The 14,687-nt window shown below is 45.4% G+C and overlaps 1 protein-coding gene across 1 annotated transcript in view; it reads right to left on the reverse strand.

The window, feature by feature from the left end:
- Nucleotides 1-14,687, reverse strand: part of LOC130020718 (vesicle-associated membrane protein 7-like) — a 46,120-nt gene that overhangs the window by 15,040 nt on the left and 16,393 nt on the right. Inside the window, exon 4 of the mRNA XM_056111387.1 lies at nucleotides 1,839-1,982. Within this exon, the coding sequence (XP_055967362.1) occupies nucleotides 1,839-1,982 (144 nt within the window). The remainder of the gene's footprint in view (nucleotides 1-1,838; nucleotides 1,983-14,687) is intronic.

Here is a 14,687-nt window from a genome sequence, read left to right on the forward strand (position 1 = left end):
GTCACCTCAAGACAAATCCACTTATAGGAAACAAGCAAGAGGCGAATGGAACCCAGCGGGCACCTGAGGCCCACAGCAAAGCAGAGGGGAAGAGGAGAGCCGCATCGGACCAGAGCTGCGCTGTGATGGAGCCAGAACCATAGCAGGAAGGAGAGACTGACAGGTCATGGGGTGGGGGGAATGGAGGGGCTGTGCTCCCGCCAAGACCCCTGGGCACTGCCTCTTCCTGCAGGCCGCATGGTCGTATACCAATTATTTTTTTTTGGGGGGGGGGTGGGGCACACCCGGTGATGCTCAGGGGTTCCTCCTGGCTCTGCACTAGGGAATCACGCCTGGCGGTGCTCCTGGAGGATATGGGATGCCTAGGATTGAACCCGGATTGGCTGTGTGCAAAGTCAGCGCCCTACCCGCTGTGCTACATGTTCCATCAGGGACTCCAGTAAATGTGAGTGATCAGGAGCCTGTACGGACCCGGGATGGGTACAGCACAGCCAAGTGAGCTTTGCAAGCCGAGGGCAAAGGGCCAGTTCCTGCTGCGGCTGCTGGGATTGGGGGCAGCCCTGCCGGCTCTGTCCCACGAGGCTTGGCACTCCGCGAGGGTAGTGGGGGGGGGGGAACTTAAGCGAGCGACACTGAGAGATGGAGGGGTGAGGACCTCGGCAACCTCCGGGGAACACTAAAACCCAACTGTGCAGGATAAGCTGGAACGGGGAGGACTCTTGGCTTGCATGTGGCCAACCCAGGTGCGATCTTTGGCATCCCATATGGTGCCCCGAGCACCGCCAGGAGAGAGTCCTGAGTGCGGAGCTGGGAGTAACCCCTGAGCACTGCTGGGTGTGCCCCCAGAACAAACAAAAAGTTCTGCGTGAGCACCACAACCCAAGAGGGGTAACCCTTGGTGAGCACCGAGGCTGGGCATGCAAGCACCGCACCTGCTGGCAAAGTCCAAGGAGACGTAAAGGCGGGAGCATCAGAGCAGGGGGTCTGTGACCCCACGGAGGGAGAGGTACAGAGTGGGAGGAAGGGGCTGGAGCGACAGCACAGTGGGTAGGGCGTTTGCCTTGCATGCAGTCGACCTGGGTTTGATTCCCAGCATCGCATATGGTCCCCTGAGTACCGCCAGGAGTAATTCCTGAGTGCAGAGCCAGGAGTAACTAACCCTTGTGCATTGCTGGGTGTGACTCAAAAAGGAAAAAAAAAAAGGAAGAGTCTGGAAACCAAACTCAACCTTCTTTTATTTATGAGACCCACTTGAGTTCCCCAGATAAATACAAACACGAAGGGAAAAGCTGGGAACAATCAGACAGGAAACCCCAGAGGCAAAGACAGTCATATGTTATCAAATAAAATCAATTTTGAGCTAAACAACAAAAAAAGGCAGCAAGTGACAGGGACTGGCCTTAATGATTAAGGGATCAGTCACGTAGGGGGCTTGGCACTCATTATTAATGTAGAAACCCGAATAAAGGCATATCTCTGTACGAGAGGGAAAGCGTCTTGCTGACGTGCTCTCTCTGTTACCCGAAGTTCATTTTCGAATGTTCTCTCTTGTTTCGCTCCCCTGAAAATTATTTGCTGAATAAGCAAATGTGTTTCTAAACATCCTTATGCAAGCAACCGACCGCTAATTAAAGAGGTGTGTTTATTTGGATTGTTTTATATCGCGGTTCCTTTAATATTTTAGTTGCCTTTCAAATATTTTGGGATGAAGCTGAGGTCTGGTGACGAAGGACTGCCTCAGAATGTGAATGGTTTGTTTTTGCTTTTGGCTATTTTGTCTCAAGCAGTAATCATTTGGCTTAGTCAGCTACCTGAAAATCCAGGTGTGACTCACTTACCATTGCTTCAGTATCATCTGCTTGATTCGTGTTGATATTCAGTCTTTTTTCACTTTGCAAAACTTTACCACCACTTTTTACATCATATTCTTGAGTCTTCAGTGTGAATATTGAGCTGTCATCTTCATTGTTATTGTATTTCACCTATATATGTGAAATATAATCTAAATTTTATTTTCCACTTGTGAAATTTAGTATTCATACCAATTAGAACAAATGTGTCAATAACACACCTCTCCTCTATTTCAGCCTAAGGAAATGACTAAACGCTTTAAATGATTAAACATCTCACTGTCCCATATCAATCTTCAAAAAAAAGAGGGGCCAAGGAACAGGAGAGGCGATATAAATGCACTCAATCAAGCATGGAGAGTGCAGTGGGAGGGCGTTTGCCTTGCATGCGGCTGACTCAGGTTCGATCCCCAGCATCTCATATGTCCTTGGAGCACCTCAAGGAATAAGTGCAGAGCCAGGAGTAACCTCTGAGTATCACCAGATGCTCCCCTCACCAGCCCTCCCCCCAAAAAACACCCCAAACAAACCTCAAACAAAACTAAACCAACAAATTAATATATTCAGTTAGCAGTGAAGGTGGTTATTTATTGACTTGTCTTTGAGGGGAAACCAAACTCATTATGTTTTTTTTTTTTTAGCTTTTTGGGTCATACTGGCAATGCAAAGGGGTTACTCCTCGCTCTGCACTCAGGAATCACTCCTGGCGGTGCTAGGGGGCCATATGGGATGCTGGGCCGCGTGCAAGGCAAATGCTCTACCCGCTGTGCTATCGCTCCAGCCCCAAGGGGATTATGTATTGACTTGTCTCTGTTCTCCACCTATTCGTGCTTCCTTCCTCCTTAAACCCTGGTGACAATTGGTCTTCTTTTTGCTCTCTTCATAGTTTTGTCTTCTCTAGAATGTCAGATAATTGGGAATACACAGAGTGTAGAGGAAAAATGCAATTAAGGTTCCTCTCTGTCTTTTTATGGCTTGATAGCCCATTTCTTTTTAGTGCTGAATCAGAATCTATTATTTGGCGTTTATAATTTTGTGATTAATGAAAGAGTATCTTAGTTGCTTCCACATCTGGCAGTCCTAAATAACGCTGCTGCAGCATCTGAATGCAGGTCTTTTCATGAGCAGATGTTTTCAACTCTCTTGGATAGACACTAACTAGGAGAATGATTGGGCTATGTGGTTAGAGCGTGTTTAATGATGTTGTAAACAAACTGTCTTTCAAGGAGACTGCTCCATTATCACTCATAATGAGAGCTTCTGTTGCTTCACATTCTTGCTAACACTTGGTGTTAAATTTTGGCCATTCTGAGAGGCATGTCAGGGTATCTCATTGCAGCTTTAATCTGAAATTCCCCAGTGACATATGATGTTGAACATCTTTTTGTACACTCATTTAGTTGGCCTATCCTTTTGTTTGTTTATTGGCCTACCCAGAAGGGCTCAGGGATCAGTCCTGGTGGAGAAAGGGGGCATAACCTAGGGGATGCTAGAGATCCAATTGGGTCAGCGGCTTGCAAGGCAAGTCTTAATTGCTGTATTAACTCTCTGCTCCTTGTCTACATATTTTTTGGAGGGGAGGGGGGCTTTTGTTGGGTCACACTTGGTGATACTCAGGGGTTACTCCTGGCTCTGTGCTCCAGGCCAACTCTTGGGGGATCTCTTCTAAAGGGATCACTGAGGATCGAACCTGGGTTGGCTGCATGTAAGGCAAATGTTGTACCCACAGTACTATTGTTCTGGTATCTAGGATTCTTTTTTATTTTTTGGCTTTCTGGCTCACACCCAGGATTGCTCAGGGCTTACTCCTGGCTCTGCACTTAGAAATTACTCCTGGCGGTGCTCAAGGGACCATATGGGATGCTGGGGATCCAATCCGGGGCTGGCTGTGTGCAAGGCAAACGCCCTCCCCTCTGGACTATTGGTCTAGCCCACGTCTAGAATTATTTCTTGTAATTTTTCCCCCTGTTCTTTTGATGATACCAAGACGTATTCAGGGGCTACTCTGGGCTTGGTGCTCAGGGTTTGCTCCTGCTGTGCTCCATGAGGCGACCATGAGGTGCTGGTGATTGAATCTGGGCCTCCCGCGTGCAAAATATGCACTGGCCCATTGAGCTATCTCTGGGGTCCTAGAATTCTTTTTAAAATTAGTCCCCCCACTTCCCTTCTCTTTGTTGTGTGTTGCTGTGATAGCCAGGAGTCATACACACAATTGGTTGGGGTGCTTGTGTATTTGGTTGTGGTGCTTGGGATCAGAGGAACACTTTTTAAAAAAAATTTTTAATAGTGAGACTCGAGCGGGCCCAGTTACGTCTTCTTTGGAGACTTTGTTGTTACTGTGTCTGGCATATCGAATACGTCACGGGGAGCTTGCCAGGCTCTGCCTTGCGGGCGAGATACTCTTGGTAGCTTGCCGGGCTCTCCGAGAGGGGCGGAGGAATCGAACTCGGGTTGGCCATGTTGGCTGTGTGCAATAGCACAGCGGTAGGGCGTTTGCCTTGCACGCAGCCAACATGGCCGACCTGAGTTCGATTCCTCCGCCCCTCTCGGAGAGCCCTGCAAGCTACCGAGAGTATCTCGCCCGCACGGCAGAGCCTGGCAAGCTCCCCGTGACGTATTCGATATGCCAAACACAGTAACAACAAAGTCTCCAATGGAGACGTTACTGGGCCTGCTCGAGCAAATCAATGATCAACGGGAGGGCCTTTACCTTTTACCTAATAGTGAGACATCATGAGGTACAGTTGCAGACTTACACATTTTTGTGCTTGGGTTTCAATTATATAATGATCAAATACCCATCCCTCCTCCAGTGCCCATTTCCCACCACCACGGATCCCAGTAGGGGAACACTTTTTTTTTTTTTTTTTTGCTTTTTGGGTGACACCCGGCGATGCACAGGAGTTACACCTGGTTCATGCACTCAGGAATTACTCTTGGCGGTGCTCGGGGAACCATATGGGATTCTGGGAATTGAACCTAGGTCGGCTGCGTGCAAGGCAAATGCCCGACCCGCTGTGCTATTGCTCCAGCCCCCAAGGGGAATACTTTTAATTGCGATGCTGGCACACATGTTCACTGGAATTACACTCTTTTAGTTGTGGTGCACAAAAACATTCGGCTTTCTGTGTTTTGGGAACGGGTGTCACCGTGGGTCTCACACAGTTTACTGCCCAGCTATAGGACTTGTACAGCGTTTAGTTGTAGTACTTTCTGAGTGTTACTATATGTGTGAATTCTTCCTTGTTTAAAATACATTTTATTGCAACAAGATGTCATAGAATTAAAAAAAATCATCTCAAGGTTTGTACAAAACATGCATATATAAGAATTTATTTGCAGGGCTGGAGTGATAGCCTGGTGGGGAGGCTGCCTGGCTTGCATACTGGCATCCCTTTGGGTCCCTTGAGCACCATCAGGAAGGAGTAATCCCTGAGCACTGCTGGGTGTGGACCTAAACCCAATATCAACATGAACAACAAAAACAAAAACAAAAAAAACCAGAATACATGCAATTGAAATACATATATTTAAGTGTTACACAGCATTCCATAACCTCCTAAAATGAAAATATTTTATTAGTGAATGCATGTTTTATTTTGAACAATTCATTTTCTTTGGAAGTTTACAACAGTATGTGTTTCTACTTTAGTGGTATAATCTTGTACATCACATTCACCACCAAGGTGCAGTGTCCCTCCACCCCTGGCTTTTGGACCCTTTCTCTCCAACCACACCCACCGGTAACCAAATTCTGTCACCAGAGTCTAAAGGTTCATTTTATTATATTTTTTTTTCATTGTCTTTTTCCTTGCTATATTTCTTCATATACCACTTGTCAGTAAGATCACCTGATATTTTATTTCTCCAGTGATTGAAATCTGTTGAGTAATAGAACGCTTACTCTCCGAGTGTTTGAGTTCCACCTTCTGGGCATTGTGATCTGGGAAGAAACTTGATGTGATTTCAGTTTCTTCTTTTTTTTGCTGTTTGGGACACAGCTGGCGATGCACAGGGGTTACTCCTCGCTCTGCACTCAGGAGTTACTCCTGGTGGTGCTCAGGGGACCATATGGAATGCTGGGAATCAAACCCGGGTCGGCTGCGTGCAAGGCAAAAGCCCTACCTGCTGTGCTATCTCTCCAGCCCTTGATGTGATTTCAGTCTCCATGACTTTGATGATACGTGTTTTGGACTCCAGCTTGTGGTCTATCCTGGACAATGCTCCATGTGTGCTGGAGAAGACGCGCATTCAGTTATTTGGGTGTGAAGAGCATTCTAAGTAGCCATTAAGCCCAGTTCTTCTAACTCCTCATATCAGACTGTTTTTCCCTTAGTGACTCTGTGTAGTTGATCTGCCGGTGGTGTTCAAGTTTCCTACTACTATTATTCTGTCAATGTTTCTCTTCCTGTTGTCAATATTTCTCTCAGTTCTATTAGTAGTTGCCTTTTAGACCTTGATGCCTCTTCATCTGGTGCATTAGAGACTAATACGTGCTAAGTGCTCCTGATATATTGATCCCTCACTCGATATGTCTTAACTGTCCATATATGTAAATGCTTCCTTTGGGGCTCTCGATTCTACTACATTGGGCTGTGCTCTCGCTTTTGTTCTGATACGATGCTGTGTTTTATAGCCATGGCTTTATAATTCACTTGACAGCCAGGTACCGTGATGTCTCCAGTCTTCTTTTATGTCAGGATTGTGTTTGTCGTTCCACGCACATTTCAGTAATATGCGCTTACTCTGAAGAATGCCACTGGGACAGGTATTTCATTGCATCTGTGTAATACTTTGGTTCATTTTAATTTCTTTTTTGTTTGGAGGCCACACCTGGGGTTGCTCAGGGATTACTCCTGGCTCAGTGCTCTTGCATCATTCCTGGCAGTGCTCAGGGGACCGTGTGGTGCAGGAGCTCAAACTCAGGCCTCTGTGGGAAGCCAAGAGCCCTCTTACAGACCCTGGCTGTGGTTCCCATGTTAGGAACTGCTTGGGACAGACCTTGGTGACAGTCTCCCAGGGCTTCCTGACCTCAGTGGATGCCTGATCTATAGCCACAGAACATCAGGCTGACAGTTATCTTATCTGGCCTTATCTATAGTAACCTCCAGGATGCATCTACTGCCCTAAGACCCTTTGATATACAAATGTAAAGCTCAGGATACACCTACTGCCATAAGACCCTTTGATGTACAAATGTTTACCTTGAATGTTAGGTAAATTTCTTGTTGCTGACCTTACCATATATGGTTATATTGCTTCTGCTCCTGACTGGGCTGCCCTGACCCTATATAAACAGCCTGTAGCCCCCAATAAAGTTCTGTCCCTTTTTCTCTCTGTTTCTAAACTGTACTCTGTCTCTTGTGTCTTGTGTTCATTCGGTCGGTCCTTCCCTGCACCTACGGATCCTAAGGTCATCTCCGCGGGCTGGAGAGTGGTCTGGCGGGGCCCCCCGCAGGCCTCCTCATAAAGCATGCATGCAGCCCGTTGAGATATCATTCCTGTACCCATTTAATTTGTTCTGCACCCATTTAATTTGTTTTAAAAGGCTTCTTCATTCAAATGTGGTTTTTACTTTCTAATACGCCTTTGGGGTGTGTGTGTGTGTGTGTGTGTGTGTGTGTGTGTGTGTGTGTGTAAAGTCAGGAATGTACAGGGAAAAAAGAAGAGTTGTAAATATGCTTTTCATGGTGTGGCGGTATAGTACGGGTTGAGAAGCAGAGTTCTGTCCTGTGTTTAGGTCTTAATGTTTTAGTCTCAATCTGTTCTTCTTGACTATGAACTTGGTAAGTACTTTTCTTTTCTTTTCTTTTCTTTTCTTTTTTTAAGACAGATTAAAAAATTATTTGTGTCTTTTGGGGGTTCATACATGGCGATGCTTAGGGGTTACTTCTGGCTCTGCACTCAGGAATTGCGCCTGGTGGTGCTTGGGGACCATATGGGATGCCGAGGATCGAACCTGGGTCGGCCACATGCAAGGCAAACGCCGTCCCCGCTGTACTATCACCCTGACTCCTTTTCATCCCCTTACCTTTGCACCTCTTTGGCAGAAGGATGTCTAGACGGGCTCACGTTGGCTATTTGACTGCCCCAGTCGATTTTGCTCTGATCACCTGATCTCTTAGACCCAGAGGCTGGAGGGAGTTTTCCCAGATTTCCTCTTAGAAGCACCCGGAGAGCTGCGGGAGTTCTACCCTGCCCTTTCCTCTCCTCCCTTCTGTTCTCTCCCCTCCCTCCCCTTCTCTCTTCCCCTCTCCCCCCAGCTGTCTCCACCCCCTGCCTGTGGTTTCTAAACTGGAACTTTTGCAAAGTGAGTCTGCACAGCTTGTCAATCACATTGGTAGGGTATTTGCCTTGCACGCAGCCAACCTGGCCGACCCGAGTTCGATTCCTCCGCCCCTCTCGGAGAGCCCGGCAAGCTACCGAGAGTGTCTCGCCCGCACGACAGAGCCTGGGCAAGCTCCCCGTGACGTATTCGATATGCCAGACACAGTAACAACAAAGTCTCCAATGGAGACGTTACTGGGCCCGCTCGAGCAAATCGATGATCAACGGGAGGGCCTTTACCTTTACCTTTTACCTTACCCAGTTACTGGTCCATGTGGAGACTTCTGCTCTTGCTGGTCTCTCTGTTCTAGTAAATTGTGATTGTATTCACGGATTTGCTTCTTCAGCCTTGGGGCAATTTACCCTGTGATCCTGTTTCTGGGGCAGGTCTAAGAGGAGTTGTTGATTTTTCAGTTTGTTCAGCTTTTTGCTTATTGTAAGGATGGAGTGATGACTTACCGTCTCCTTAGATGCCATTGTACGGGAAGCCATTGGACATTTAATTTCAAATGTTTTCCCTTGGGTGGGAGAGATAATACAGTGGAAAAGGGACACGCTATGTATGTGGCTGACCTGGGTTTGATTTCTGGTACTGAATATGGTCCCTGATTACTGCCAGGAGTGATCCCTGAGTGTAAAGCCCTGAGCACCACACTTGTGATCCAAAAAAACCAAACAAAACAACATAAAAATGCTTTCCCTACATCTGAAGTTTGATATATAAGAAGCCAAGGAGATAAAAAACCAATTCATTATCTCACACATCAAAGTATACTAAAAGTTATATTAAAATGGTAAAATATCAAGTCACAACAAATAAGGCGTGCAAAATAGAGAGTCAGTGAGCTTATTATAAGACAAAGTGGAGGAAATTGTTCTGTTACATTAGGATAATTAAATATCCACGTGGAATAAGATGGACCCTACTTCATGCTATACATAAAGGAAATTCCAGTAGGCCCTACTTCATGCTATATACAGAGGGAAATTTCAATTAGATTAGCATTATGTATTTTTTCAAAACATTCAAACAAAAAGCTTCCTGGAAGAAAGTAGGCTTTCTGTGGTGTTGGTGACTGAGCCCAGGTCTCATGACACAAGACATGCGGAGCCACCCTGGAGAATTTAGAGTATTTTTATAACGAAAGAGTGGAGAAGATCTTTGAAAGCACAACATCATGCCCAGAAAGTGCAAGTGTAAAAGCATGACTAGTAAAACATTATTTAGAGCGCCCCTGTAGTGAAAGTTGTCATCATGAGGTAAAAGACAAATGACAACCTGGAAGAAAATGCAAACTATGGAACAGAAGGAGTTGGTCTCTAGTACAGAGTGAGATTCTATTTATCAATGAGAAAAGATGAATAACCCATTGAAAGAGATAAAATACCTGAATAGAAACATGACTATACATAGGAAAATATGTTCAACTTACTTAATAGAGAAAAGGAGACTTAAACATATGTTATCATTGATTTGAATCAACACAGTTGTATAATTATGGACCAGAATTTAAAATTTTTTTTCAGTTTCATAAAGGAGCAAAGATATCTGTGTGCATGTATGTCTGTAAAAGTGTGCCTGAACAAAGGTACTTATCGTATCATTTAAATAGTTTAAAATGTAGATATAATTCCGTTAACTTAGAGTATAATTGTTAAGCCAACTATGGCAGGCTATAGTGCCTAAAAACCTGGTTAACTTTCAGTACTGGTACTGCAAACCATAATGCCCAAAAGAAGAGAGCAGGGGCCGGAGCGATAGCACAGTGGGTAGGGCGTCTGCCTTGCATGTGGCCGACCTGGGTTTGATCCCCAGCATCCCATATGGCCCTCCAAGCACCACTAAGAGTAATTCCTGAGTGCAGAGCCAGGAATAACCCCTGAGCATCACAGGGTGTGACCCAAAAAGCAAAAAACAAAACAAAAAACCCCCAAACAAACAAAAAAGGAGAGAGCAAAAGTGATGCAAGAGAGACAGAGAGAGACAGAGAGAGAGAGAGACAGAGACAGAGGGAGAGAGAGGGAGAGAGAGAGAGAAAGAGACAGAGACAGAGACAGAGGGAGAGAGAGGGAGAGAGAGAGAGAAAGAGACAGAGACAGAGGGAGAGAGAGGGAGAGAAAGAGAGAGAGAGAAAGAGACAGAGACAGAGGGAGAGAGAGGGAGAGAAAGAGAGAGAGAGAAAGAGACAGAGACAGAGGGAGAGAGAGGGAGAGAAAGAGAGAGAGAGAAAGAGACAGAGACAGAGGGAGAGAGAGGGAGAGAAAGAGAGAGAGAGAAAGAGACAGAGACAGAGGGAGAGAGAGGGAGAGAAAGAGAGAGAGAGAAAGAGACAGAGACAGAGGGAGAGAGAGGGAGAGAAAGAGAGAGAGAGAAAGAGACAGAGACAGAGGGAGAGAGAGGGAGAGAAAGAGAGAGAGAGAAAGAGACAGAGACAGAGGGAGAGAGAGGGAGAGAAAGAGAGAGAGAGAAAGAGACAGAGACAGAGGGAGAGAGAGGGAGAGAAAGAGAGAGAGAGAAAGAGACAGAGACAGAGGGAGAGAGAGGGAGAGAAAGAGAGAGAGAGAAAGAGACAGAGACAGAGGGAGAGAGAGGGAGAGAAAGAGAGAGAGAGAAAGAGACAGAGACAGAGGGAGAGAGAGGGAGAGAAAGAGAGAGAGAGAAAGAGACAGAGACAGAGGGAGAGAGAGGGAGAGAAAGAGAGAGAGAGAAAGAGACAGAGACAGAGGGAGAGAGAGGGAGAGAAAGAGAGAGAGAGAAAGAGACAGAGACAGAGGGAGAGAGAGGGAGAGAAAGAGAGAGAGAGAAAGAGACAGAGACAGAGGGAGAGAGAGGGAGAGAAAGAGAGAGAGAGAAAGAGACAGAGACAGAGGGAGAGAGAGGGAGAGAAAGAGAGAGAGAGAAAGAGACAGAGACAGAGGGAGAAAGAGAGAAGTGCCTGCCCTAGGGCAGGCTGGGGCGTAGGTGGGAGGGACACTGGTGGTGGGAAACGCACACTGGTAAAGATCTGAGTGTTGGAACAGTGTATGACCGAAACCCAATCATAAACAACTTTGTAACTGTGTCGCTCATTATGATTTAAATTAAAAAAAAAAGAAAAAAACCTGGTTAACAATCCATACTAATAACAATCCGTACTAATAAGATATAGTGACACAATAAAAACAAGCTTCGCCTATACTATTACTAGCTTACTGAATACTTACTATGTACCAGGGACTTGTCTTAAAAGTTCCCTCCCCTTCCCCCTTTCGTTGTTGTTTCTCTAAGGGGCTGGGGTGCGGTGGATTGGGAGGGGAGAGAGGTCGCTTTGTTGTGATCCTGGCCAGGGGTCAAACACTTTTAATTTTACTTATTTCTTGCTTATTTTTGGTCACACCCAGTAGGGCTCAGGGGCTCTTCCTGGTTCTGTGTTTGGTGGGTCGCTCCTGGAGGTTCTGAGGAACCATGTGGTGCAGGGTTCGAACCCAGGGCTCCTGTGTGTGAAGCACGTGATCATGCAATTAACGTCGTTGGGAATATTTCCTTTCTTTTCTTTTCTGTGTGTGTGTGTGTGTGTGTGTGTGTGTGTGTGTGTGTGTGGTGTGTGTGTGTGGTGTGTGTGTGTGTGTGTGTGTGTGCACGCACGCGTTTTAGTCGTGGTGCTCACACGTTCAGGCCTGTGATGTGCTGGAGTGCCTTTCGGATCACCAGCTCATTGTGTGGGCATGGGGCCGGGGTCCCAGCCCTTGGCTTGCTGCTTGCGAGGAAGGCGCTTCTTCCCCCAAGAGCCATCCTTCAGCCCACAGAGGCACAGCGCGAAGTACTTCACTCTTAGAACATTTTGTTCCCAAACCAATATTCAACATAGAAGTACTCATAGATTCATTCATTTAGGGTGCTAGGACTTGAACCCTGGGGAGGGAGTAGCTAACACCTATGAACCCTCTACCTCTGAGGTATATCACCAGTCCCCAAAATAGGGACTTTGTGGGACTCCTCTTCTTTGGGGTGGGTTGTTCTTATTTTTTTCCCACTTTTGGGGTCACACCCGGAGATGCTCAGGGGTTACTTCTGGCTCATGCACTCAGGAATTAGTCCTGGTGGTGCCCGGGGGACCCCATGGAATGCTGGGAATCGAACCCGGGTTGTCCGCATGCAAGGCAAACACCCTCCCCGCTGTGCTATCGCTCCAGCCCCCGGGGTGGGTTGCTGCTGTTGGCATTCTGGGGATCGCAGAGTGGTGGGTTCTCCTTGTGCAAAGCGTGTGCTTCAGCCCTCTGAGCTGTCTCCTGGCTAAAAGGATGATTCTTATCTTCTATTTTTAAATTAAAAAAAATTGATCTTGAGAAAGTAATACACGGCCTGATATTACACAACTAGGGAAAGGAAAAGGGTTCAAACTCAGGAAGCTCAAGAGATGAGTCTTCTAACCACTGTGTTAAAAACTCTAGTCTTGGAAATTAAAAAAGTCTGTATAAATTTATGCTGTGCATTTCAAACCTGTGTAAGCATAGATATTTGAATACTTCTGAAGGTCACATCAAACTGTTATGAGTGCTTACTTGAATGAGGATTGAACTGAAATGACTGGAAACGGTCATTTCACTGGTCACACTTTTGTATTAGCTTATTTTAAAAATTAGCATTAATTTTTAAATAAAAGATACAAACTTGGGTCGTTGACAAGTGATGGATCTATATAAATCAGAACTTGGATTTTTCTTTTTCCATTTTTGGGTCACACTCCGTGATGCTCAGGGTTTACTCCTGGCTCTGCACTCAGGAATTACTCCTGGCAGTGCTGGGGGACCATATGGGGTGCTGGGAATCGAACCAGGGTCAGCCATGTGCAAGGCAAATGCCCTACCTGCTATACTATCGCTCTAGCCCCAGAACTCTGATTTTATAGGTCTTTAGGACCAAGTCACTTAGAATTTTCGATCTGTGAGAAGCTCTTAATGCAGAAAAGACAGTGTTGCCGATTGTATTGTTACCTCAGAAGAACCCTTGGGACTGTTTCCTTATTTGAAATAGGGTCTTTGCAGAAGGACTCAAGTTAAGATGCACGGTTAATCTGTTGTTATTATTATTATTTTTTGGGGTCAGGCCCAGCAGTGCTCAGGACATTCTCCTGGCTCTGTGCACAGAGATAACTCCTAGAGGGGCTTTGGGGGACCAAATTGGGTGCTAGGGATTGAACCTGGGTTGGCAGCATGCAAGGTTAAGCCCCCTACCCGATGTACTATGGCTCCAGACCGATTTTTCTTTTGTTCCTTTCCTTTACTTGAAAAAAAAAAAGTTAATCCTTTTAAATCTAAGGGAATCATCTAAGTCTTGTTAAGATAATGTATTCATAGTTCATTCAGTAACATTTGGTGTATATTTATATATACATTTAAAAAAATCTCTAAATGACTTTTTTGATGTGTGCATTTTGTTAATTATAGTGTAAGTAAGTAATTCAACAACTTTTTATAAAAAATTTCTACAGCTTAGCAGGCTCATTTATAAATGTTAAAGAGAAATTTCTTTGGTGTTAGATCTATTGTGGACCATTTAAAATGTGCATATTTTCACAGGGGAACAAGTTTGGAGGGAGATATTTTAGCTGTTGAAATCTTTGAATATGCAGAAGTCTTTATAAGAAAATAGATGAGTTTAGCATAAAACATCTATCTTTGGTTATTTTATTGAGCCCTGTAGTGAATATACCTTATAGGAACTCCTAGCCAACCCCTTCCTTGTCAAATCTCCTTCAAATGTAACTTGCTTCTAGCTAAGAAAAAAAAAAGCCAAGGTAATGGGGTGTCGGGCCAGAGCGATAGCATAGTAGGTAGGGCGTTTGCCCTGCATGAGGCCGACCCGGGTTCGATTCCTCCGTCCCTCTTAGAGAGCCCGGCAAGCTACCGAGAGTATTCCACCTGCAGGGTAAAGCCTGGCAAGCTACCCATGGCATATTCGATATGCCAAACACAGTAACAACAAGTCTCACAATGGAGACATAACTGGTGCCCGCTTGAGAAAATCTATGAACAATGGGAGAACAGTGACAGTGACAGTGATGGGCTGTCAGTTGGGTGATTATGTCACGTTCTGTCCTTTTTAGGAGAGTGGGTGAGAGGATGCCCCCAGGGCAGAAACTGTCCCTAGACTCAGGGGTCTGAGGGTGACTTGCCCACCCCAAGCAGCACAAAGCTGCACCTCTTGCACCACTGTAAGAAAGTGAATTTTTAAAAATAAAGTTCAATTTATTTATTTTTGCTTCTGTTGTCTTATCCAAGAAATCTCTGTCAAATCTAATATTGTGAAGTTTTTTGCCCAAAGTTTTCCTGTAAGATTTTTGTGGTTTTATATTTTACATACAGGTTTTTGATTTCTTTTTTTTTAATTAGTGAAACACCATGAGGTACAGTTGTAGACTTACAAATTTTTGTGCTTGGATTTCAGTTATACAATGATCGAGTGCCCATCCCTCCACCAGTGCCCATTCTCCACTACCACTAATCCCAGTATTCCTCCCACCCCCCACA

Source organism: Sorex fumeus, unplaced genomic scaffold, assembly GCF_029834395.1.
Source record: "Sorex fumeus unplaced genomic scaffold, SorFum_2.1 ptg000013l, whole genome shotgun sequence".
Classification (NCBI taxonomy): domain Eukaryota; kingdom Metazoa; phylum Chordata; class Mammalia; order Eulipotyphla; family Soricidae; genus Sorex; species Sorex fumeus.